At 36.6% G+C, this 23,969-nt stretch overlaps 1 protein-coding gene across 1 annotated transcript in view; it reads right to left on the bottom strand.

The window, feature by feature from the left end:
- The window catches only part of DLGAP2 (DLG associated protein 2), a gene marked incomplete at its 3' end in the record, with an annotated part of 384,604 nt that overhangs the window by 87,961 nt on the left and 272,674 nt on the right, over window positions 1–23,969 (bottom strand). Inside the window, exons 3-4 of the mRNA XM_084284954.1 lie at window positions 17,620–17,685; window positions 2,028–3,097 (exon numbers count right to left, since the gene is read on the bottom strand). Coding sequence (XP_084141080.1) covers window positions 2,028–3,029 — 1,002 coding nt within the window. The 5' untranslated portion in view covers window positions 3,030–3,097; window positions 17,620–17,685. The remainder of the gene's footprint in view (window positions 1–2,027; window positions 3,098–17,619; window positions 17,686–23,969) is intronic.

The raw sequence follows: 23,969 nt of genomic DNA on the forward strand, positions 1-23,969 counted from the left end.
ACTTCTCCTAGATTTTAAGCTGCTTGAATCTACCAGCTGATGAAACTTGCTAATTTGTTTCAGTTATCCCAAATTCACCAAAAGGATAAAACAAAGAATTCTGAAAAAAAAAAAAAAAAAAAGAAAAAAAGAAAAAAAAGGGCGTTTCTGTTCCCTAGCCCCCCCCACTGGGCTTAACCCGAAGCTTAGTGATAGTTTGTGAACTCAGTGTTTCACATTCACTTGAGGATGCTGATACAGGTTGGAAGTAAGAACAAGGCTCATGAAAAGTAAAAAATAGTTTACAAAGAAAAAATGAGGTGTAAAGATGAGGGAAGAAGAAAAAAAGGAAACATGTTGAAAAGGAAAGCAAGACACCCAGCAGAGATATAGAGGGCCCAGATTTCTCCGTGTAGAAGTACGAGTATGGGATGGTAAGGAAAAAGACAGCAAAATGTAAACTTTTCTTTAATGTCAGAGCTATACCCTTGATTTTGTAACACAGACAGAAGTCGAAGTCTCTGTATGGGATGCACTTCCAGTTCTGGCTCATTGAGTTAGACTAAAAACTTCTAGGGAAGGGCAGGCTGTTTTACATGGATAAGAACTGTACTTGGATATGAAAAAATATTACAGCTGTCAGCCTAAATTGGAATCAGTTTGCATGGAAATGTTATGAGGGTTGCAAGTAATTATTTTCCTTTCTCTGCTATGAGGAACCTTTCCTCTTCCAGCAAGGAGATTGACCCTGGATGGCTGCATGTGCATTTGAAAAGATTCGGCCCTTCAGCTGTGACTCATTACTATTGGTTCCCTATTGCTCAGAGGGAAGAGAGCTCTACATAGAGGTAGATAACGCTGTGTCTGTTGACTTCTGCAGAGCCCACAGGAACTGGAGATCTCTAAATACATAAATTTGGAGTGGAGGTTTGCCCACGTTAATGTCAGAATCAGTTAAATTCTGGAAAAGAGTTCATTAAAAGGAAACAAAAAGAGAAGGCACTCAGAACAACTTTGGCTTTGCAGGCTGTTCTTGTTAAAAACACCAAAGGGAATATTTGTACAATAGTTGTTGTTGTTGTTGTTGTTGTTGTTGTTTTTTTCCCCAGAGGCAGTGACAGCTGAAGAAGTTACCCTCCTAGCTTTTCCTTCTTCCTGTTCTGCTCCCAGTGCAGTTCTTTGTACAGCCTGATGTGCTAATGACACTTGTCAAGGGACTGTGCTGGACCTAGGCCATGTAAGTGATGTCAACATCCAAAAAGACATATTTTGGAACATTTTTTTAAAAACCTTATCACTTCAAGATCCAAATCATTGTGCAGCATCATAAATAGCTACACTAGCATGATTTTGGGGTGGCAAATGGCAGCAAGCAGCAGGTTTGAGTTCAAATGTAGGAGAAAGTGGGAACTGCTAAAGAAAACGTGTATTCCCACAAATAGTCTGAGTACCAGATCTGAGATATCTGTCTTCCCAAGGATCTCATGTAACTTTCAACAAAGATGGCTTATAGTATGAACTCAAAAGAGGCTCACTTCAACATGATTTTGGATACCCAGTCACTAAATGGAATTTTGTGAGTAATCATCATCAAGAAAAAGCAAATCAGTAAGCCAGTAAATCTATTGTCTTCTTACTTAACCTGGAGAAAAGAAACACAAAAATAGGATTCCACACAACCCGTTTTTAAAATCACTCATCTTCAGTTGTATTTGACACATTTTTTTCTAGCCCCAGACTTTGGGTGAACTGCCCTTTTAAATTTTGATTTATGAATTTTTCTGAGATGTGCAACATGAACTCTGAAGATGACAACAAATCCACTGACATTAAACTAATTTATATCACACCAGTTTTATATATGTTTTTACCTGTGCCTTATACACAAAGAGTAAAGCAAGATTTTTTTTCACTTTCATGGAATGTCTGAATTCCATAAAGATACACTTAAGAGAGATATGCACAGGACCCTTTTATTTTACAATGACTTTATGACATCAACTGTGTTTCTGTTTCCATTACAAATATTAAGAAAGTCTTCCTCTTACCTGAAGGTAATGGCATGGCCTCAAGGAAGGTTTGATTTCCTGATGAACCAGAGGCTTATCTAAGTTCAGTGATGATTTGCGATAAGCTTCTTTAGCTTGACTTACTGTAAGCGTGGACCAAGAACTCCTTTTCATGTATTTACCATCAGGGGTCATTGCTAGCCCTTCACAAGCTGAACATTTCACGTCATTGTTACTTTTGGAAGTCTTCAATGAGAGATCCCCAAAATGTCCCTGGAGTGCCTCAGGGTAGCAATGGGATATATGATCCGTATGGTGCCTATTTACCACACTAGGGGTTCGATAAGTGCTATCACTGTCCAAATTATCATCAGAGCTCCACCAGCTGCTCATTCCAGATTTATGCTTGGTTTCTGGTTTTCGCTCCTTGCTTTTACTCCTTTTGCTATGCTTCGAATGGTGCCCATGATGATGGTCATCCCCTCGACTGTCTCCCTTTGTTCCATTAACATTGCCCTTGGATGATCCTTCCAGAGAATGAGATTTAGTAAAAAGTTTCTGGACTGAATGAACAAGATGGCGTATTCTTCCTGGGCTCTCACTGCGTTGTTCTGCAGCTGTTGAGGTCCTCTGGTACTGTAAGGTGTGAAAACCATCCCGGTGAAGAGGAAGTTGTTTTTCAAACTGGTCCAAAAGATTCGCAGGAATACGGTTAATCTTAGGGTTACCGTGAGACATGGCGCAGTCGTCTCTTGTGTCGTAATGAGAGCTATAGTGCATTCTGGGGAAAGTGCTACTTGACATGTGATCGCCCATTACCATGGGCATCATCATGCATTCAGAATGAATGGAGCTGCGTGGTGAGCAACGATGGTGGTCCATCGGGCAACTCTCCGTGGGGCTGAGAAGATACGATTGCCTTGGCTCCTGCCCATGGTGGATATGGTCGTGGGTGTGTTCGCAATCTTCAGGGGATGCTAAGCCACAAGTATGAGCTGAACATAACTGTGGTTGGTTGCGACTGCCAGATAATCCTTTCATATTCCTCGGAGCAGGAGAGTATCTTTCTTCATTGAAGTGCTGAGAAGGCGACCATGAGTACTGCTGGTCTGTCAGGAGAACACATAAAATGTATGTTATCTGTCTGATTAAAAGATTAACTTGCAAAATCCAAGTACATTGCAAAACTAAACTAATTTTCTCTATAAACTCAGTGGAAAGTCTCATCATTCATAGGATTTCATTCACCATTTTAAAATGATAAAATTACTCACTATAAGCAATTTATGAGGTGAATGCAGTCTTCTTCCTGTCTGCAAAATTGTCTGCTAGTGGCTTTACAATTTCATGAAGTTATTCATTATGCAAATTTACTCAAATGCATTTAATGGATACACTCAAGTATTCAGTTTATTATCTGATATTTGGAATTCATATGTCAAGCTTTGTGTCTAGTCATTTAAACAATGTGGGTCTGATTTCTATTCCTGGGGTTCCTCAGTTGGATATATTAACCTAAAGATATGTAAAGAGTCATTTCCTTATCACACACAGCTTCATTTTCTTAAACGAATCTCAGCTTCAAGATCCCAAGTACACTGTTCATAAACACAAAAAATAAACAGTAGAAAGAAAAAGAATGTGAACATGCTGAAATCAAGCTCAATTTTTATATCAATAAATGGCTTACAAATAATCTTTTCATACTATTTGAACATGTATTATCATTCGTCCAGATCTATTATCACTATTCCCATACATGTACAAACATGTCTATTAGACTATTTTTTTCTTTGATATACAAACTACAAAATATTTATTTTAAAAATCTGTTATTCCAGAGAGAACAAATATCATTAGGTACAAGCTACTGATTATTATATACTAGATTATTTGTTCCTATGGATCATGTGCTTCAACTGTAGTTATTAAACAAGCATGATTACTCAATAAATGTAGCTTGTAAGTAAGGATTTGGATACTTGAGACTTTGATATTGTTTTATTTCATGCAATTCCTAGCGGCTGTCAAATGCTACAAACAAAAAATCAAACACTTTCCCTCCTCAATTTCAGCTTATTTAAGCAACAATTCAAAATCAGACAAACATATAGGATGCATGACAATCCTTTAGAGGATCAGACAGATGCATGTGTTTATGCTTACAACCCACTTAGCACAGTCTTTCTGTAAATTTGCTCTAAAAAGCAATCTTGCACAGGTGCCTGATGTAAAGAATTTGAAGGCCTGGACCAAAATGGAAACCAGAGAATATCATTATATATAGCAATATAACCTGACACTGAGTACCAACTTCTAGAGATAACACACTAGCCAAAGAGCACTCTGAGTGATGTCTAAGCATATATAAAATCTGTCCTAAAAGTTCCCACTGCTGGTGAGAGCTCAACACCTGCATATTGTCCTGAAACAAATCAAAACCTATTCAGCATTCAATCTTACAACCTAAATGCTATACATTTCCTGTAGTGGTAGATGCTTAATTAATTTTATTGCATTTTAATTTCAAAAAAGCTCCACATAATGTTTTAAAATGAATGTAGAATTAAACTAATAAACAATAAAATAATCTTCATCCTTGGTGCAATCCTGCTACAATAAAGTCAAATATGGAATTGTGTCTAAATTTCACCTCTAGACTTTATCATGGCATATGTATGTGTGCATATCCTTTTCTGCTTCTAATTTGTTTTTTAACAGTTTCTTTTACTTAGTTTTTCACATTAAAATAAGAACTAATTACTGTTCATTACCCAATCTGTTGTACTATTCAGCTTATAATACCCTGCATAAATATAGTTGCAAAAATGAAATATAATTGTTTCCCTGAAATAACATATTTTGGATCATCCAATTAAAAGTACAGCTATATATAGACAAAGAAGTAAGTTATAACAGTGTTTTGGGATTCAGCCACATAAGCAGCATTGTAATAAATGGCACTTAACCCAGCATATTACCAGACATTATCAGGGGAATAATAATGGTCAATGTGTTGAACTTAGACTTTACTTCCCACAAAGGGTTTCCAAAGCACCTGACAGAAATTACTGCATTAGCTTTTACAATCCTATGAGATGTGGAAGGCACTATTCTCCTTTTACAGGAAAGTAAACTGGAACATAGGCAATGTTTTCCGAAATGCTTGTGGATTTGCTGGTTTTCATTTTCACAGCTGTATGAGTCAAAGAGAGGTGGAAGGAAGCTCTTCCGTGAAAGTGACACACAAGAGCTGTCCCCAAGCCTTTTCATCACCATCTTGCACATTTATGAATGAAGGTAACTCTTCCACTACATCTGTAAATTGCCATTGCATTTCAAAACAAAACAAAACAAAACAAAAAGATATGGCAGACATGCAGAAGGAAAGAAAGAGCTAGCCAGGAGCAAAGAACTCATTTAAACGAGCTCCCTAGAACAGAACTACTGGCCTCATACAGTATCAAACACAGCCCAGAAGACTTTGAACAGTTTCATCCTGATATATTCCCTAGGAATGTGATACAGCATAACTTGATTGCACTGCAATGGGCAATCTAACAGCTTTTTCCATCCCTCATGATTCCTGATGATTCAAGCACAGTGCAACTATAGAAAAAATACAATTTTCTGTAAGTTGTTTTCATAGTTGTATGGCATTTTATGTGCCTCATGGAAATTTTGATTTTTTTTTTTGTGCTTGAGATATAGTAGCTGAAAACTGCTATAGGCATTTAATAAGCATAATCGAAATAATTAAAAACTGAATTAAAAAGGGGTACTTTCCAAAAGTAATTTTCCCCTCTAAAATCTGCCAGGGAGAGTAGCTGATACTAAATAAAGTCTAATTACTTACATGTGCACCTTCCAAATTTATCGCTCTTTTTAAGTCTGGGATCTGTTTGGGACATCAAACCTGTTTTTACACACCTTTACTTCTTATAAAACCTCTTAAAATCTTCAAAATTTTGCATTATTATATATATATTTGTCAAGTCACCTGTGCTTTGTTCTATTCATTCAACTTTGTTTGTGAGGTCTGTTTCAGGGCTCAAAGAAACAGTTGAGCTATGGCTGAATGAATTACTGTATGATACCAGGCCAGTGTAATTGACCATGTGGTAGCTCTTAGCCTGCCAGAAACACAAAGAAAAATGTGCTAGCTTAAAATTCAATTAAGCTAACATGCTTTTCTAACATTTGTAAGAAGCTGAAAGTGTGTCTGTGGTCAACATCCACAGCTCAGTTGATTGATAAAAATATGTAAAGCCACAATATTAATATATTTTTTTCCTGATTTGTTTAAAGAGAAAGGTAAGATCATAACATTTTGTATAAAAATAATAAATGCCAGAATAATCCAGTAATGACAGATTGGATAATGACTAGAATGTTAAATATTTATTGAAGATAATAATATATGCATTATTATTATTATTATTATTATTATTATTATTATTATTTACATCAGCTCCTATAATTTCTTAGGGCAATCACTATAAAAATACCAAAGTAACTGAGGATACTAATGTGTTTAGTACCTTACCAAGAAATTGCCACCATCAGAACCAATGAACTGAAGGAACACAAAAAGCAAACATAACCCCAAGCAAACAGAGGAATGGAATAAGATAAAAATACAGTTGGGCATGGGAATAGCTCTTTTTTTCAGGTTCAATCATGGAGAATCCAGTAGTTCCAAAACCCTGAAAATCTCTCAAGGCTCTTCTTTCCAGAAACTACTGCACAAATATAAGTAAACCTTTAACCTTGACATATTCGAGGATTTCTGTATCCTTTCCTGTCTTTTACACCTCTTTCCCTGTCAGGCCATGTCCTTTTCTGCTCTTTTTTCCTGGTTATTCTTCTCTACTTTCTGATGCTAACACAGCTGCTCTCATATTCAAGGCAGATGTTAGTTTTATGTGTTCAGGGACTGGTCATAATTTATAGAGCATTCAAGCTTCTTCCTTGTGTCAGTCAGTATCAAGGGAAAAAAGAGAGATACAATGACCAACAATATTGTTTGAAATGATGAATTAGACTGCATGTAAATGTGCTAGGGCAAAAGGGACAAAAAAACTTTAAGCAATGAAAAATTAGGATTTTGCATCTTTGAGTTCACAGAACACTGCTCTTTGCTAAAAAGAATCAGTACAAAAGCACTGGGAATCTCTGACTTTCAAACAAGTGTATGTCTCCACAAATCTTTTTGTTACAAATATTTTTTGTCTGTTATGCATTGAAAGTAAGCTTGTGAAGCATCATTACAATACCTGGAATGTATTATGAAAAAAAAATATCCTCACAGCCTAACCTATAACTAATACAAATATTGAATGTTTTAAAATCAAGTATATTAATCAAATAAGTACATATTAAATCTTACAAATGCATAAATAAAATGTGTTAGCTGGAGATTTGTCTGTCCAAGGACTGCAGTCCCCAGCATCAGATGAGCACTGTTTCCTTATTAACTTGTTGTGATTTTTTTTTTTTTTTTCCTAACCATGAAAAGGAGCACATCCAGGGACTAGATGAGTGACTAACCTGACAAGTGCAAGGAAGAAATTCTGGAAATGCCCTAAGCTGCTATTCAGAGATTTTCAACCTATCTATGTAGCACAATACCTCATATAAAATTTACATTAAAGAGGAATTGAAGTGATTACCTGGCTTTAACCTCCAGCTTTAGAAGATGGCTTGTATTTTCTGTTACATTGGCTTGATGCATTTGCACAGCACATGGTACTACCTATTTGTGACTTCCCATCTAACACCTCAGGCTGCTTACTTGAAATATTGAAGTTTGAGGGGTAGCATATCCTCAAAAACAGATAATCAGTTCTACCAGGGCTATAGCAACAAGGTCATCTATGCATCCAGTGTCCCTGTACAGTCAAAAGAGAGAAGTAGGCAGTTCTGAGGATGTAAAGCCAAGCGCCAAAATGCTCAAGGCTATCAAACAAACATGAGTCACAGGCTGTATCTGAATTCCTGTCTTGTTCTGACACTTAGGCACCTGAAACAAGCCTGAAAAATAAATGCCTGTCTGTTCAGTACCCTGAGTGGTCTTTGTGGTAGACACATATGGCAGTGTTTATACTAGTAGACTAAAAAGAGCTGTAAGAGGTGATCAGTCTATAGTTAAATGGTTGCCATTGTAGTTTCAGACAATGTAAATAGGACTTTTCCAACCAAAATGTAGATATGATTTCAAGCATAGCACGGGCCAAGAATTATTGCAAATAGGCCATCTGGATGTGGTTTTATTTTGGAATGTGAGAAACCAGCATGATTCATCTCAGCCTGAACTACGTGTCTCAAAAATGTCGGATGAATACCATCCTTCAAGGACATATTTATCTCTGCTGACTATAGGGAAAGATGTGGGTGACAGGTTCCAATGCAGAAAACTACATCATAAATATCTAAAGTTAGGTAAGTTAGGTGATCTGAAGCACACGTCTAATGCTAAAATATGGAAAATGATTTGACAGCCCAAGCTAATTCAGTGGAACCACATGATGAATAATGACCAAGGATAAGATGTTTTTTATAACTCCTGTGTTAGATAAAAATGGACATGCAAATTTTATTCCTAAAACTGCATCAGTGACCAGAACATAATAATTTGGAGCCAAGTCAGAAAACCCAAAGGGAAAAATAAGGAGCATGTGGAGTGCTGCCATGTATTTAGTACATTCACAGTTTTGAGCACTGACGCAGATACCTGCAGGTGGAACAAATATTTCATGGCACCCAATTATATCTTTCAGCACAACAATTCTTTTACTTCAGCTCCATCCATCTTTCAAATAGAGATTAGTAGATTGGCAAGCTAACAGCCCAATGGATTTATTTCTGAGGTAATACGGTTGTATAGTAAAGTAATGTTCATGAGTGAGAATGGGATCTTTGATATGATGGTGGTGGTACGGTAGGGGGGTAAGATATTGAATTTTGGGGAACACAGAGTAGCATTAACTGGTAGGAAATAAACACCAATAACTTGGTAACTGGGGAAAGCAGTGACCAGAGACATGTTGAAGCAAGATTACAACACAGACCTCTTAGAACAGAGAATGGAGCATGTCATAAGTGAAAAAGGAGAAATGAAAGAAAAGAAAGGAAACCTGGATTGACAACATACCCACATCTTATAGATGGAAGAATGGGACCTTGACTTGTCTGGGAGAAATGAGAGGCACAATGTTGCTTCCAAGGTTGCAACAAGGAACAGGACAGAAATCCCAGAGAGGAAATATGGGAATTGCAAGAAGCTCTGAGGGTTGAAGTGGAGGAATGCAGGGAGCCCTGAGTGTGATGCAAAATTGATTTCCATTGGCTTGATGTCCTAGTATTGATCAGTATGTAACATGCAGATCTGCATAGTGCTTTTCAAGTTCAACATACATCACCACTATTCATTTTTACAACAGTTCTGTGACAGAGTTAAGCCCACAAAATGATTCATGACTGCCACTTTTTCACAGACTGTGATCAGTGAAGCTATTGACAAAAATATAAAGTATCAGAATTTGGTTGATCTAAACTAACTAATCTGTAAACATTTTCCTGTAATATGGAGAAATACGGTTGTATGTCGTTAAACAAGGCTTCACTATGTGAGTGCTATTTAAAAACAGGCTACAAGAAAATTGTCTATGATGATTCCAAATACTGACCAGAAATGCCAGCCCAACACCATTAAACTTCTTTTGTTCCTTCTTGTATATAGTTTTACAAACTTATTTTCCCCAAACAGAAAATTTTGGATCTTATTAGTATAAATATAGGGGACAATCAGATTCCCTTTGTGTCATTAAAATGCAACCACTTTCTCATCAGAGACTCTGACAAATGTGTTTACTATGCACCTAAGCAATTAAAGAGAACTAGAGTAATTGGGTAGTAGAGCTTAAGGATTTATAGAGGAATCTGCACATAACTCTAGAAGAAAAGGGGAAATTCTTGTCACATGGCAATGACAAATCTCCCATTAACTTCACTGGGACTGGAGTTAGTCATAAACATTTGCTGAGAAAAGTTCTTGTTTAGTTACCTATGAATATTGTCACTTGAGGAGGATCACCTCTGATCAGGGCTCTGTATCACAGAAAGCACAGCTCATCTTGAATTGGACCAAATGTACAAAGATCCTGCAAGGGTCTCCATTTGGAAAAAGGATGGAATGGGGTATGAAACTTGTATGAAACTGGTCCTTCTGGAATCCTGCCATGGATGCCAGTGAGACCAAAATGTAATACAAACCACTTGGACCAAGCAATTCAGCTGGACCTACCAAATTTCCAAGATTTCTTTTCTATCAGATGAAAAATAAATGTAACAAATAAAGCTGGTATATATGAACTTCTTCCTTGAGTGATTTATTTATTTATTTATTTATTTTTGCTTAGTATTTCTGAAAATCTTCTTAATTTGCCCTTTATTCATGACTATTCATGACAGGAAATTTACCATTCTCTGTAGTACCACTCTCTGAGGGGACTGCAAGAACTTTCTACATCCAAGCAAAAATATTTACCATACATTCCTTCCAAATTGCTGCTATTATTCCATAAAAAAGAGTGTATTTTAAAGATTCGCTTATTTTGTCGAGAGCTCTTTTGGGAATGAAATAACGTAAGCATTAGTTCTCAGAAGCATTGATTATTGCCAGAGAACATACGGCTGTTCAATTTAAAATACCTTTCTATTTCAAAATACCCTTTACTTAAATAAATAAATAAATAAATAAATAACACATTTAATGCAACCTTTAAATTGTCAGAACTGAAGAAAATTATTAAGAAAATCATTTGTTTTTTGCTTGGTTGTTTGTTTCAGCATCAGTTCTTTGTAGCCTTAAATTCACCAAAAATGTCAAAGTTTCAGCCTTGGTTTAACCTAAAACGTTTTTATTTTTTTTCCACTTTTAAGAGTTCATCATTATCTGCTTGGCTGTACACCCTTGGTGCCAGCTCTTGCTGCTTTGTCATTGTATTGTGAACTTTTCTGCTCTGCTCAACCCACTGAGATGGAGGAGGTCTCATCCGGATTTTCCTATGGGGTGCAGGAAGAAACAGCAGCTTGGTAACAAGTTCCCTTTTAAACATGTTGCCATAGTAACAGGCAGACAATCTCCCTCTTTCCATAACCTTCAGACTGTGAGTTTTTCAAATGAGGGTGCTGTCTCTTTTTCTGCCTGACTGAGCTCTATTTTGGGTCTGTGAGAAACATTGCAGATATTCATTGCTTTTTCCTGCAACCTTTAGCACCCAAATGATGGGTCAAACTGTGAACCCTGCTCCTGGAATGAGGTGGTGGTGGTGTAAGTACCATGCACCCATACCAAATCTGAGACATCATGATGCTGGCTGGTTATTTATAAAGGGAAAATGAGTTTGTAGAAATGTGTAAAAGTGAAATGGAATGGCACAAGACAGTTGTGAAAGGTGAAAAGGAACTCGGTAGTGAAAGTCTGGACTCTATAAAGAGTATTTGCTGGTGTTTATCCTACTACAGTCACAGTAGCACAAAGCCCCTTATGAAGACAAACTGAATCAGTGGCTGGCACTGTGAGGCAAAGCTGTGGTCATCTACATCCACTCTGGAAGTACCTCCACCACCTTGACTTTGCCCATATCAACTGTCCTGTTCTAGAAAGAGTTTAAGCAGTCCATAACAAACATGTGAAGGCAGAGCATGATTTTTTTTTTTTTTTCTGGAGGATTGACAAGCACATCACTTAAACTGCCCATCAAGGGAATACCTTTAAAAGGCTGCACGTTTTATCGTGTTAAAAGGAGACAAAGAAGGGAAGACACTTAGTGGAGCAGGCAGGCACAGTGAGGCATTCAGATGAGTCAGTCTCTCATCTTCACTGGAGCTGTTCCCCTGTCTACAGAAACATAAGTACTTTTGTCTACAGAAAAGTAAGTGCTGAGGATCAGCTGTATATCCAGGTGATCCAGGTCATCAGAGCATGAGGAAGAGAAAAACGTCCCTCATTTGCTAACATCCCACAATCCAAGTGTGAAATATAACTCAAGCTGTTTTATCACCTTCTCCTCATGTCCTCTTTCTCTCTTTTCCTTGAAAAGGTCTTTCATTCCTTCTAGTGCAGATACTGGAGTTAGTATTCCAGATGTGGTCTAACAATTGGACTAAGCTTCTGTTTGGAAAAAATATTTCCTCTGCTACTGAACTTAGGAACCTCCTCATCTGGCCAATCCTGTCTGAATGCATATCTCATTTAGACCAAAAATATTTTGCTTCTTGGCAAAGTAACAAATATGTAAACTCTTTTGTATTTGGTAGTAGAAACAGATGAATAATTCATAGTAAATAAGCCATTTGATTAATCTTACACCCTTACAAATATCTTTTTGTGTTTGTGAATTGACCTTGGGCCTAATGGGATTTTTGCAGAGTTATCTGATATTGTGAGGTGTTTAATTTCTACAAATAACTTCTGGTCTGTAGATTGTTTGCAATCATTTGTTGCCAACAGCATAAAATTAAAATGCACAATATTTAGTATGTTTGTATATGATGCTCAGGCCATATGATATAGTTCCATTCTGTGAATGAAAGCAATTCACAGAAATCTGCACTCAAGCATAAGTTCAAAATTTGTTCTCTGACAAACACTCCCCATTACTTCATTAACATTTTCTGAGGTCTTGATCATCACATCCATAATTTTCTACACTACAGCTTCTGGATAGAGGAAAAACAAGGATCTGATGTTAAATTATTTAGAAGTATGCTGGAGTCTTTTTTGTTGTTGTTGCAATATCTGTTCAGCTAGTCTCAATGAGCAAACAAGAGACAGTTGTTGGGGTGTCTCATATTTAAACCCGCCCATAAATTTAAAAGACTTCCACACCTCTATACCAAACTCTCTGTCTACATAATTTTATTATATGGCAGAAGGATAGTGCTGTGGTTAGAACTTGGGAAAGTTGCAGGCAGGATTTCCAGTTCAGATATGATTTTTTTTCTGTGGTCTGGGATAAAGCCATGGGAAGTGATGACAACAGCTACAGACAGGCTTGCCCTTGCCTCACCAGGCTAAAGTTAAACTTTGTGGGTATCTCTTGTAGACTCCCCACCTCTGTTCTCCATAGCACCAGTGTAAAAGTAGTCTCAGTACCTCCAAGGGCTGTCAGAGTGGAGATACATTCAGCCCACTGATATATATGTCCACTTAAGTATTAAGTATAATGTATAAAAAAATAAGTATAAAGTAAATTTAAGATGAAGTGCCTGTTACTATATCTGCTAACTACTGGGATGTTTCTGTAACAGTTTATTCTGTGTGGCCAAGCCTTTTGTCTGAGTGAAGTCCCATACCCTCCAGCCCAAGTTTACACCTGTTTAACTATCCCTGGATACTCTGAGGGAAGGCAAACTGAGGCATGGATCTGACACAGAGGACAGTTGAGTGTTTGTTTGTCCTTGGGAAATTTTCTTGTCATGCTTGTTATAAGAAACTAAAATGTATAAAATGTCCACAGTGTTCAGACCGACTGTGCTGAGCAAGGCTGGGTAATTAGGTAGAAAGACAGACAAACTGGAAAGTCAGGCCTTTATTTATTTTTTTGATTTCAAGAACGGCTATATCCTTTTTTCCTTTCAACACATAAGGTCATAATGGCATGATCATGCAATCAAAAGTGATTGAATAACCATGAGTTACTGGCTGACACTTGAACCATACCAATTAATCAAAAGCATGACTGCAACAACCGTGAAATAAAAATATATTTTTATAACCCATCCCTAAACTCCCTTACAGTTTACTTTGCAACTAGGGCAGGTTAAGAACACTATTAGTAAATGCAACCCATTTTATATGTTTTAACCTTCTACCTAACATCAACTCAATATCCTTTCATTTCTTGTAGTCAGAACAAATTTACTGAAGCAAAAAGCCTTTAATGCAAATTTTCTTTCTTTGCATAACACTGGAAGCTAAATGTTTAACTCTCGTAAAATAAATGCTTTTCTTGCCTATAAAAAGGAGTCAAAATATGTTTTCAATAATCTATTTTCCCTCTGTACTGCGTGCCTGTAGTACCAATTAAAATCTATATTTACAGAAAAATTCACCCTATCTTCCATGTTCCCATGTTGGTGGGTTTTATTCTCTTTAAGTAGCATTTAAACATGGCACATTTTCCATATGTCTCTTGCCAAGATTGCACTATTTGTTTTTGACACCCAAAGCAAATTGTTGCTTTTCCCTACACATGCCTAAAATGAATAAGATTGTGAGAAGTTTCCAGTTTGTACAGAAAAGTGTATTACCACATGTGACATTGTTCAGATTTTATCTACTACTGGATAGAAGAAAGTTTGGAACTGGAAGAAATCGTTTCCTTGCTGAGTGAGTAGCTTGAGATCATGTTATGCCAGAGCTCTTCATCCTGCTATCATGCCCTGGTACCTTTATTAAGTTGCTTATTCCAGACGTTTCTAGTGAAAAGATCAGGATTTTTTGGTGTGAGAGTGAACCTTGTAACCACGAAAATACTTATCACCCTAATCTCTGTTAAAGAAATGGCAATGGAAAAGCTGTGCAATATTGTTCTTGAGAAAAGACTATGAATGCTTGGGTAAGCTCTTTTAAAAGAATCCATTGCATTTCTGCCTGTATTAACTAATGAGCTCTTTTAGAGGATCAATAATGTAACAGTTGAGATCAGTCCCTTCCCTTGATACCTTTTCCCAATTAAGGCAGTGGATCATTGTATTAATAATATTATTTAGTGATTATTCAGCATTTTCACTCTGGTGAAATACTATGCAAACATTAATTAATTCCCACCAAAGCCCAGAAACCTCAGTAGGAAATATTAAGCCTATTTTACAAATAAGGGCCTGGAGCCAGAGATCTTTCAATACCAGAGAGATTGTAGCTTGAAGATCCTTGGGACACTGAGCAGGTATAAGAATCCAACATAATGAATGGCCCTGCAGTTAGTTAGAACTACCATAAAGAATATCATCTCTACTCTGCCTTGACTTGGGGCAATTACTTTTTTTTTTTTTTTTTTTTTTTTTTTTTCTCTAGCAGTCTTTCAGACTGAGGCAGTTCATTCAAAAAAAATATTAAATAGTCACTTGGATAGAAAATGAGAGACCTATTCCATAGCCCAGTGATTAGAGCATCCACACAGATTCTTAGAGCATCCACACAGATTCATGTTACTCTCCAGTGAATGCTTATCTTTATACATGTTGGTATTCTGGGCATTAATAATGGTTCAGATCACAGATTTGAAGTCAAACTCTCAGGTAACAACATAAAGAGACACACAAACAACTACATCTCAGCTGTCTACAGTAGCATAAATTATATATAATAGCATAAAACATAGCTGCTTTTATCTATACTGAACTCAGCTGACTAACCCTAAACTTTCGGAAAGTCTTCACAATTTCCATATTCCATACTATGCTCCTTTTTAACAGAGGTTCTTTATAAAGGGACATCATATGCTTTTACATTACTGATGGGATCCAGTCCACCTATTTTGGACATCTACAGTTTTGCAGTTAAGTAGGGAAGACAGTATTTTCCTTCTAGAAATACTAAAGGTATTCACTTCTCTCCATTCATTATCTAGTGAACTTTGGCACTTACTAACAGAGGACATCAAAAGGGACCCAACACTTAGGAGCAAGGATAGCTCTTTCTTCCATTTTAGTGCCTTTTTTTCTGTCCTCTGGCCAGAAACTTTAGGACAGCTGAAGTTTTCTAAAGCAGTTTAGTTTCTTTGTAGAGTGGTTCTTTGTAGAAAGACTTTGTTCTTGTTTTTCTTTACTTTCCTGTTCCTCATTTGTGTTGATTCTTCCCCCCTCTGCTTTGTAATCAGGGTGCTGGATAATCGATCACTTTAGCATATATCTTTGTGTTAATCTTTGATTAACTATTTCATATGAGGCTCCTTAATCCTGTACACACTTAACATTTAATATTCTTGACTTTTATTTGCTCTTGCTTCAGAAATCCTTTATTTCTTTCTCAAATGGGAAGAACAGTTTTGACATACTTCTAGGGCATGAATCATTTTACCCTATGTTAAGCTTCTAAAGTAGGTCAAATCTGTTATGTCCTAGAAAAGTCTATAACTCTTCATTGACTCTAAGGGAAGTCCAGATATCTACAGTTTAGATCTACCTCTGAACTATGCCTCTAACAACTGTTCCAGCTGTTAGAGGCAATGAATTCTGTATCTGAACTTCTGCATATATGCTGTGAAACGGGACAGCAGGGAAAAATTAAACAAACAAAAACAAACAAACAAAACAAATGTCTAATAAGACTGAGAGACTTTCTCTTGTGACTTTCTGTGAATCCTCCATTGGATTCATTTGTGACATTGCTGGGGAGCCTCACATTTAATTATATCTTCCTTCTTTCACAATTATAATTTAGGCAGAAGCTGAGAAACTAGTAACCTTTACCAAACTGAATGATCTCCAGTCTCTTCCTTAACACATCCTTTGGTCCAATATTTGGAACTTAACCTTTTTTTTAATTTTACTTTTTGATATCAACTGGATAAACAAGGCCAAAATAGATACTTTTACACCAAAGGTTTACAGAAATCCCTGATGTGAGTGTAACTGAGTCATGGCAACACTAACTGTTTCAGAAAATCCTGTTCGAAGAATTTATTTAAATATACTGACATCCCTTGTCTGAATTCATGCTCCTTGTTCAAACTGTTCTTTTTTTCCCCTTAATATAGCAAGTATGATTTACCTTCCTATCAATATGCAACATCAAAGTCAAGGTGAGAGTTTACAACATTGTTTTCATACACAAAGATATAATAATAACACAGAATAAACTGTTGCAATGTATTAACATGAACATATGCATAAGAGGAGAAAAATTACTATGTTCTAAAATGTAAGCGTGCTCACTTTGAATAAAGGGAGCTTTAACTAGCAATCATACAGAAAACACTTTCTGTAGTTCTATTCCAAAAATAACTACATAAAGCAATTGCATGTAAAACAATTTTTGATGGATTTTGCATAAAACAGTGACAATCCAAATATGAAATTCTGGGAACAGAAACTCAATTTTGCACAACATAAAAGGTATTAAACTGGCTGCACAGAAGCCAATGGGGTATTTTACTAATAGCTTTAAGATACAGATGTATCAAGATTTCACTTAGGAGCTCTACAAGTTTCTACTTTCTTGATGCTTCTGTTATTTTTTAAATTTAAATGGTAACATTAAAAAACTCTTTCTGTAATTATTGTGCTGTCTGGAGGGTAGAGAGAGAAAAGACAAAAGAAGGAAAGCTGACAATTTCCTTGAGCACCTTCTTTTGAATTTGCTGCCTGGACATTACCCAGAGCTGACGTCTTTCCACTTTTGATTCTCTAACCTTATGTAGCAGGTGAGAAACTCCTGGAAGGATGGGGCTGAGAGGCTTTTGACCACTCTCATTAACACCGCCTGGTGCCATGCTCGCTGTGGGCTCTGTGGCTGGAGAAAGGCTGTGCCACAGAGCAGCCTCCTGCCTCCTTACCCCCACGGCTGCACCCAGCCTTGGGGTACAAGCAGTACAAGTGACCTGAGAGACGAGATCTGTACCTAGCTCCTCCTCTGGCGTCCCTGGAAAACTGAAGCCCGACTTGAGCAGATCGCCACCCTCTTCTTCTGAAAAGACAGAAACAAAGTAGCTATTTAATAATTCTGATATTTCTGTTTATCCAGACATAAACTTGCCGCTGGTTTTGACATCCCAATGATACCTCTTACCATTCAGTATCTCTGATACTGTGATGCTGTTGCGGTGCTATTAGCTGCAGTATGTAATCTTTTTTTCCACTTATTCTAGTGGTGATTGAACTTTAAAATTTTCCCAGATATTTTTCCCATTATTAATTGTTCTTTTCAGCTTTGCTTAGTCATGTTAAGTTCTGTTCCTTTTTAACCTTTTTTAACCTTTTTTTTATTTTATTTATAAAATGTATTTATTTCAGGAAGAGTCATTGTAAGTCCTCCAGTTGTACCTTTAGTACTTCCCAGCTCTGATGACAATAATGCCACTCTTGATTCTCAAGCCTCTTTCTCTAATTTTTATTCACTGCCTTTTTGATTCTGCATTTTTTTTTTTTTCTCCTATCAGTAACATTTACTTTTGTGCCACAGGCAAATTCTGTAATTTTGGAAGAGTGACTCAAGACCAGACAATATGTCTGTGCTGTATGAATGCAGTGAGGTGCACAGAAACCCACTAAATGGACTGAGTGCAGCTCTTAGCTACCCTGCCTATACAGCTTTCAGAATTGCAGCCTGTTACCTCTGCCTTTCACTTCCATCATGCTAGCATACAAATTAATTTGGATCTAAATCTATTTCTAACATGGAGCTATAACTGAGTCAGTAACACTTAGGTTACAAGAATGGCTTGAGAATATATAGATTAGGATGCAAAATATCAGAAATATGTTTCATATATGTACACAAAAACACATTTTTATTTATCATTTTTAATGCTTTTGCTTCAGTATTCATATTTACCAGTGTTTTAGTGAAATGGAAGTAGTTTCATATAGCCTTCTGCTATACTCTTTCTTTCCGTCTGTGCTACAAGCACAAACACCTCAGAGCAGTGAAAGAATGGAGTACTCCATAGTCCACCACTACATGTTCAACCAGCAATTCCTCAAAGAAAGGCAGAATCATGTATTACAGAACACAGTTCTGTCGTGCGCGACTGAGGACTGATGATTTCTAAATAACTCACAGGCAGATATCCCTGCAAATTTGAACCGACTCAAACATTTCTAAAGAATATCTCAATCTCTGTATCAGATATACTGTTTTTTGTTTTGTTTTTCTTTGTTTTTTTTTTCTTTTCTTTTCTTTTTTTTTTTTTTTTGGTTGGTTGGGTTTGGCTTACAGGACACACCATTTTGCCTGGTTTATTGCTCCATTTGACAAATATATGCATTTTATATATTTCTTGGTCTTGGTTGCTCTTTTTATTTATATTATGATTTTTTGGCAATTATGTCATTGAAAGCAAAATGACTGAATATACTCATGTAGATACTCAAAATATTGTTCCTGGTTTAGACAGTTCCTGAGGTTAAGAATATACAATAGATACCAATGTGAAATATAGCATAGATAATGCATAGAAAACAAGTCCTTAGGATGTTAAGAAAGTTGGGGAAAAGCTAATCTGTCAAACAAACATCTTACTTATAAGCTCACTTGTTAAATAAACTCACTTTGCTAGAATACAGCCTACTAGAGATCTCGTTAAGTGATGGATAAAAAGTCATACACAATTTAAAAAATGACTGGCATATGAATTCAAATTAAATTTCATTTTGAGAGGTAATGGACAACTCTAATTAAATAAAAGCACAAATTAGGCAGTTTCCATGGAGACTTTGCTCATGTGATTTGGCTATATTGTATAACTCATATGTGTATCCTCTAATTTGGCTGCACAGGAGTAACGAATCAAATGAAAGTTATAACAAAAAAATATTCAAAATGATCCTTTATATTCAAGTAAGTAACTTGATCTTACTTATAACTTCACAATAAAGCAGGTTTACATTGAAACAATAGTTTTGTATTTTTGAAAAAGAATATATTGATTCATTCCAAAATTATATAATGTATTCAGAAACACTTACAGAATGATCTAAGAAAATAAAATGCATAACATTATTTCTCCTGTGCCAGAGGTCAGCATTATTCTCACAAACACTGTTCAAAACTACACTAAAATTCTAGAGATGGTCTAAGCTAGAGTAGATATTTATGGGCTTGATATGTTTGAGAAAGAGACGCAACTTCATTTTCAAAATGAAAGATAAAGGCCACGCAACTGGATCCATAACTCAGATTCTGACTTTGCTGTAAAATTTTGCCTGTGTAAATTTGGACAATTCAGTTATTACTTCTGCCTCAGTTATCCTGTTGAATTAAGCTTATAATTGGTTTATTTTTGATAGCTATCCTGTATGAAAACATTTGTTAGCGTCAGTGAGTCTGTTGTCTAAAAAGCCTATAGAGAACATTAAAAAGTTAGAACTTCCATTCTGCAAAAAATCAGTATTCTATTTTGTAGAGGGTCAATCATAAATGTTTCAAAGGAACGTAGAATTCCCCTGTGATATACTGAGATTTATGAATCTGCATGACGGATATGAGTAGCTCTTAGTGATTAGTTTACTTCCTAAACATGAGGAGTTCTTATTTCTTTATACTTTATGACTATACCTATTCACATCACTAATTCATTGTTTAGACTGTCTTTTCAAAAGGCTACTGTCAGTGCCTTCAGCCCCTGAAGAGATTCAGTTTTTGTATTCTGCACTTATGAAGCATAAATTAATCTCAGTGGCTCTTGCAGCACATAAAGACAATCTTTGTGTGAGGTTGAACTGTACTTCAAAGTCATATTATTCCTTCAATAACAGACATACGTAGACTTTGTTTGTTCAGCTTACTTTTTTTTTTTTTTTCCTAAGAATTACCATTTTTATTATGGACCATAGAAATGAAAAGCCTATCTTTCACTCATGAACACTGCAGTAACCTTAATATCTCATGGCAATGAAGCAAGTCAGATCATCACAGGATTCTCATGCATGCTAAAATTCAAGTGTCATAAAATACATGTATTCATTTTATGTCAATCACCTCCTCTGCCTCATAGATATTTCGTATTTCAGCTTGCCCATCGGTCAAGATGGTTCTACTGGTAGAAAGTTTTACACCACTGGATATGCGTAAAAATGGCAGTATTAGCTTGGAGTGTTTTGACTGGCAATGAATTGCAAAGAAAGATGAGATTACTAAAATAGGATGATTTACAATTTAAGGTTTAAAACAAAGTGAAGAACACATAGCCACTAGACAAGGACCACAATTACTAGCTAAAATCTTTTCTACACATACAAATGGCTGCATCACAGACTGGTCTAAATAGAAAGCAAAAACTTGTGTCTGAAATGGAAAATGAAAAATAGTGAGAAATTTCTTCAGTCTCAACAAGGCTCAAAATAATGACTAAAATGATAGGATTAAAAAATATAGAGATATCTGCTTCTGTGAAAGCTGGATGTATAGTAAAACAATGCTGTGATCTGCCTAAAGAAGAGAGCACACACTGTCGTTTACATTTAATATCTCTTTTTCTTTCTGAAAAACTTGATGGATTTGTCATGCATTCCAGTGCAACACTGCACAGATGACACTTGAGACTGCGATAGGAAGCTTTCACAGCTGCAGTTCTCCAGACTTAAGCTTCAAAATATCAGGAGACATTTCTGAGCTGGAACCAGCCTGACAGATCCAGACTGCTTATTCAACCCTAAGGCTACTACAAATGCAGTGGGAAATGAAATGGGCCAGTGCTTGCAATCAGCTTTTGTCCTCAGAAAAGGCTGGATGTCTGTTAGGAAAGTGCCTCTGTTCCAGCTCTTCCTCGCCCTGCTGAAGAGACACTGCCTCAGAAACGTTCATTGACACGGGCCAAAGGAGCAAGGGAGTACACCATAGAGGGGATGACTGTGTGCCATTGCTCAGGCGGTTCATGGTGTTTCTGATGAGTGACCAAGCACGAAGGTTGCCTTAGGTTCTTCTATCTGCTTTTCTGTGTCTAGAGATTAGGTTGCAGTACAATGTAAGTCCAAAATAAAACTGCTGAAGGGCACAGCATTACATCCCTGTAAGACCTGGGTAAAGGAGATGCAGCTAATCTCTTGGGGCCAAGTTTTCATTGTGCCTGAACTGCACTTGGTACTGGACTGTGAGTCAGTAGGATATTACTTTGTGTTTGTTGTCAGGGAAGTGAAATTTCTGTATGAGCTAACAGAGGTATTGTTTCTTCTATCCTGTTCTCTTCTGTGTGTGGTCTAAGTGAGCATTTTGACAGGCCCTGCACAGAAGCCATCTGCCATTGCTTCTTTTCCTTGGCTTGATAATAACCTTATCCATCCATCAAATTTTATCATCTCAGTTTTAACCTTTCGATCTGTTCTCTGAACCTGACATATCAGTTTAAATTTGCTTTTTTCACCTTCCAACTCTTGTACCAAGATATGTCTCTCTGTTGGCCCTCATTTCTTATGCATTCATTCTGCCCTTAAAAACAGGCATGCTGTTTTCATCTCCAGAACATACTTCTTCCATAACCCATCCATCCACAAAATAGGCCGCAGTGTCAAGAGACTTGCTGTTCACGTACTTTAGAAGGCCCACATCAGCAAGACTTATAATCAATTAACTGCCTTCTCCATCACAATATCAGACTAAGACAGAACTACAACTGCTATTGAATTCCTCAGTTTATTGAATTTTAATTTATTTGTTATTGGCCTTCTTTGGACCTCCCACTGATCTTTTTCTCTGTGTGCTTTTTTTTTTTTTTTTTTTTTTTTTTCTCTTCATCCTGTAAGCTCCCTATCATAGCTGTTTTTTTTTTTTTTTTTTTTTTTTTTTTTTTTTTAATTTCTTTTTTATATAGCACCTGGCACATTAACTCTGACAATGGATGAAAGAAAATGTCTGGATTAAACAGCAGGTGCAACATTCATTTGATCACATAATAACCAAGCATAAAATGTGTCCAGAGTATGAATAGAGGACTCTCACCATATCACTCCATGATCAGAGAAAATCAAATCACATCCTCCAGACTAGAGATATCTAGATACGTAGAAAAGAAACCTCCTGTATTTCAAAGTCCAGTAGTGTGCTATCCAATTAAAGCATTTCTTGTCTCTGTCCTTTGACCCCAACCAAAGATATCCCCAATCTGCTAAAGGGTATGTATCACTGAGAACTGTAATTATTCTCATCCTGATCTAAGTGAAATGACCAAATATCTGCATGCCTGCATATTGTTATACCTATTGTTATACTAATTGGCTCAGCTTGGACCTTCCCCAAGTAGCCAAACATTTGGCAAACATTTGTGGCAAACATTTTCTAGCCCAGACTCCAAGGGTTCACATCCAATCAATTCTACATGTATATAGTAAATTAGGCATGGGGAGGGCCCACTCTTTGGCCATGAAGCTAGTGGGCACGGTCATGCCATATCACAGAATCACAGAATTTCTAGGTTGGAAGAGACCTCAAGATCATCGAGTCCAACCTCTGACCTACAAGTCCTCCACTAGAGGACAATATTGTTAGGACAATATCTTCTATAAGAGTCTGGCTCCTTATAAACTGTGTTGGGAATGGTCCCTTGCCCATGTTAACTTGCCGGTCAGGCCTGGGAATTATTTGAGAGATTGCAAATTAGTTGGCCAAGGACAAAATTAAGGCATGGCCTCCTCTCTAAAAGACATTGTAAATAATCAAATTCCTATTTGTTGGGACTTTGCCCTGGCTACATTTAATTGACTACTACAAATGTAGTCCAGGTGGCAGTACTGTCAAATAGTAGAATACTCTTGTCATTATTTTTGATAGCATGCTGACAAGGAGCAAATACACAGCAGGGCTAGGTAAATTCTGATTAAAGTAAAAATTAAAGATATTAGGCAGTTCAAGATTATTGTGATTCCCTTTGCAAGATGCTTGTGTGAAAACATTAACAGTAAGAGGAAGTCTGTTTAAGTAAGTTGCTTTCATTTTTCTCATCACAGACTCTTTTTATGGTTATTTCTATTTTTTCTTATACACACATAAAAGTATCCCTGATAGATCCAGCAGAGATCCATTTATCCCAGAAGCTGGTTCCAGTGCTGGTCCAAAGTGGATGCCAGAGAAAACAGCATAAGAACAGGACAAATATGTAGATTGCCTAGAAAACCTTTCCAACTGCCTGAAATCAGCACTTAAGGGACTTCCTGAGATGTAAGTTTAATCTAGATCATCGTTTTTAATAGCCACCAATGGATCTATCCTCTATGGATTCATCTAATCTTCTCTGAGCCCATTTATACTGATAGCCTCTA

Source organism: Netta rufina (assembly GCF_964035555.1).
Source record: "Netta rufina genome assembly, chromosome: 3".
NCBI lineage: Eukaryota > Metazoa > Chordata > Aves > Anseriformes > Anatidae > Netta > Netta rufina.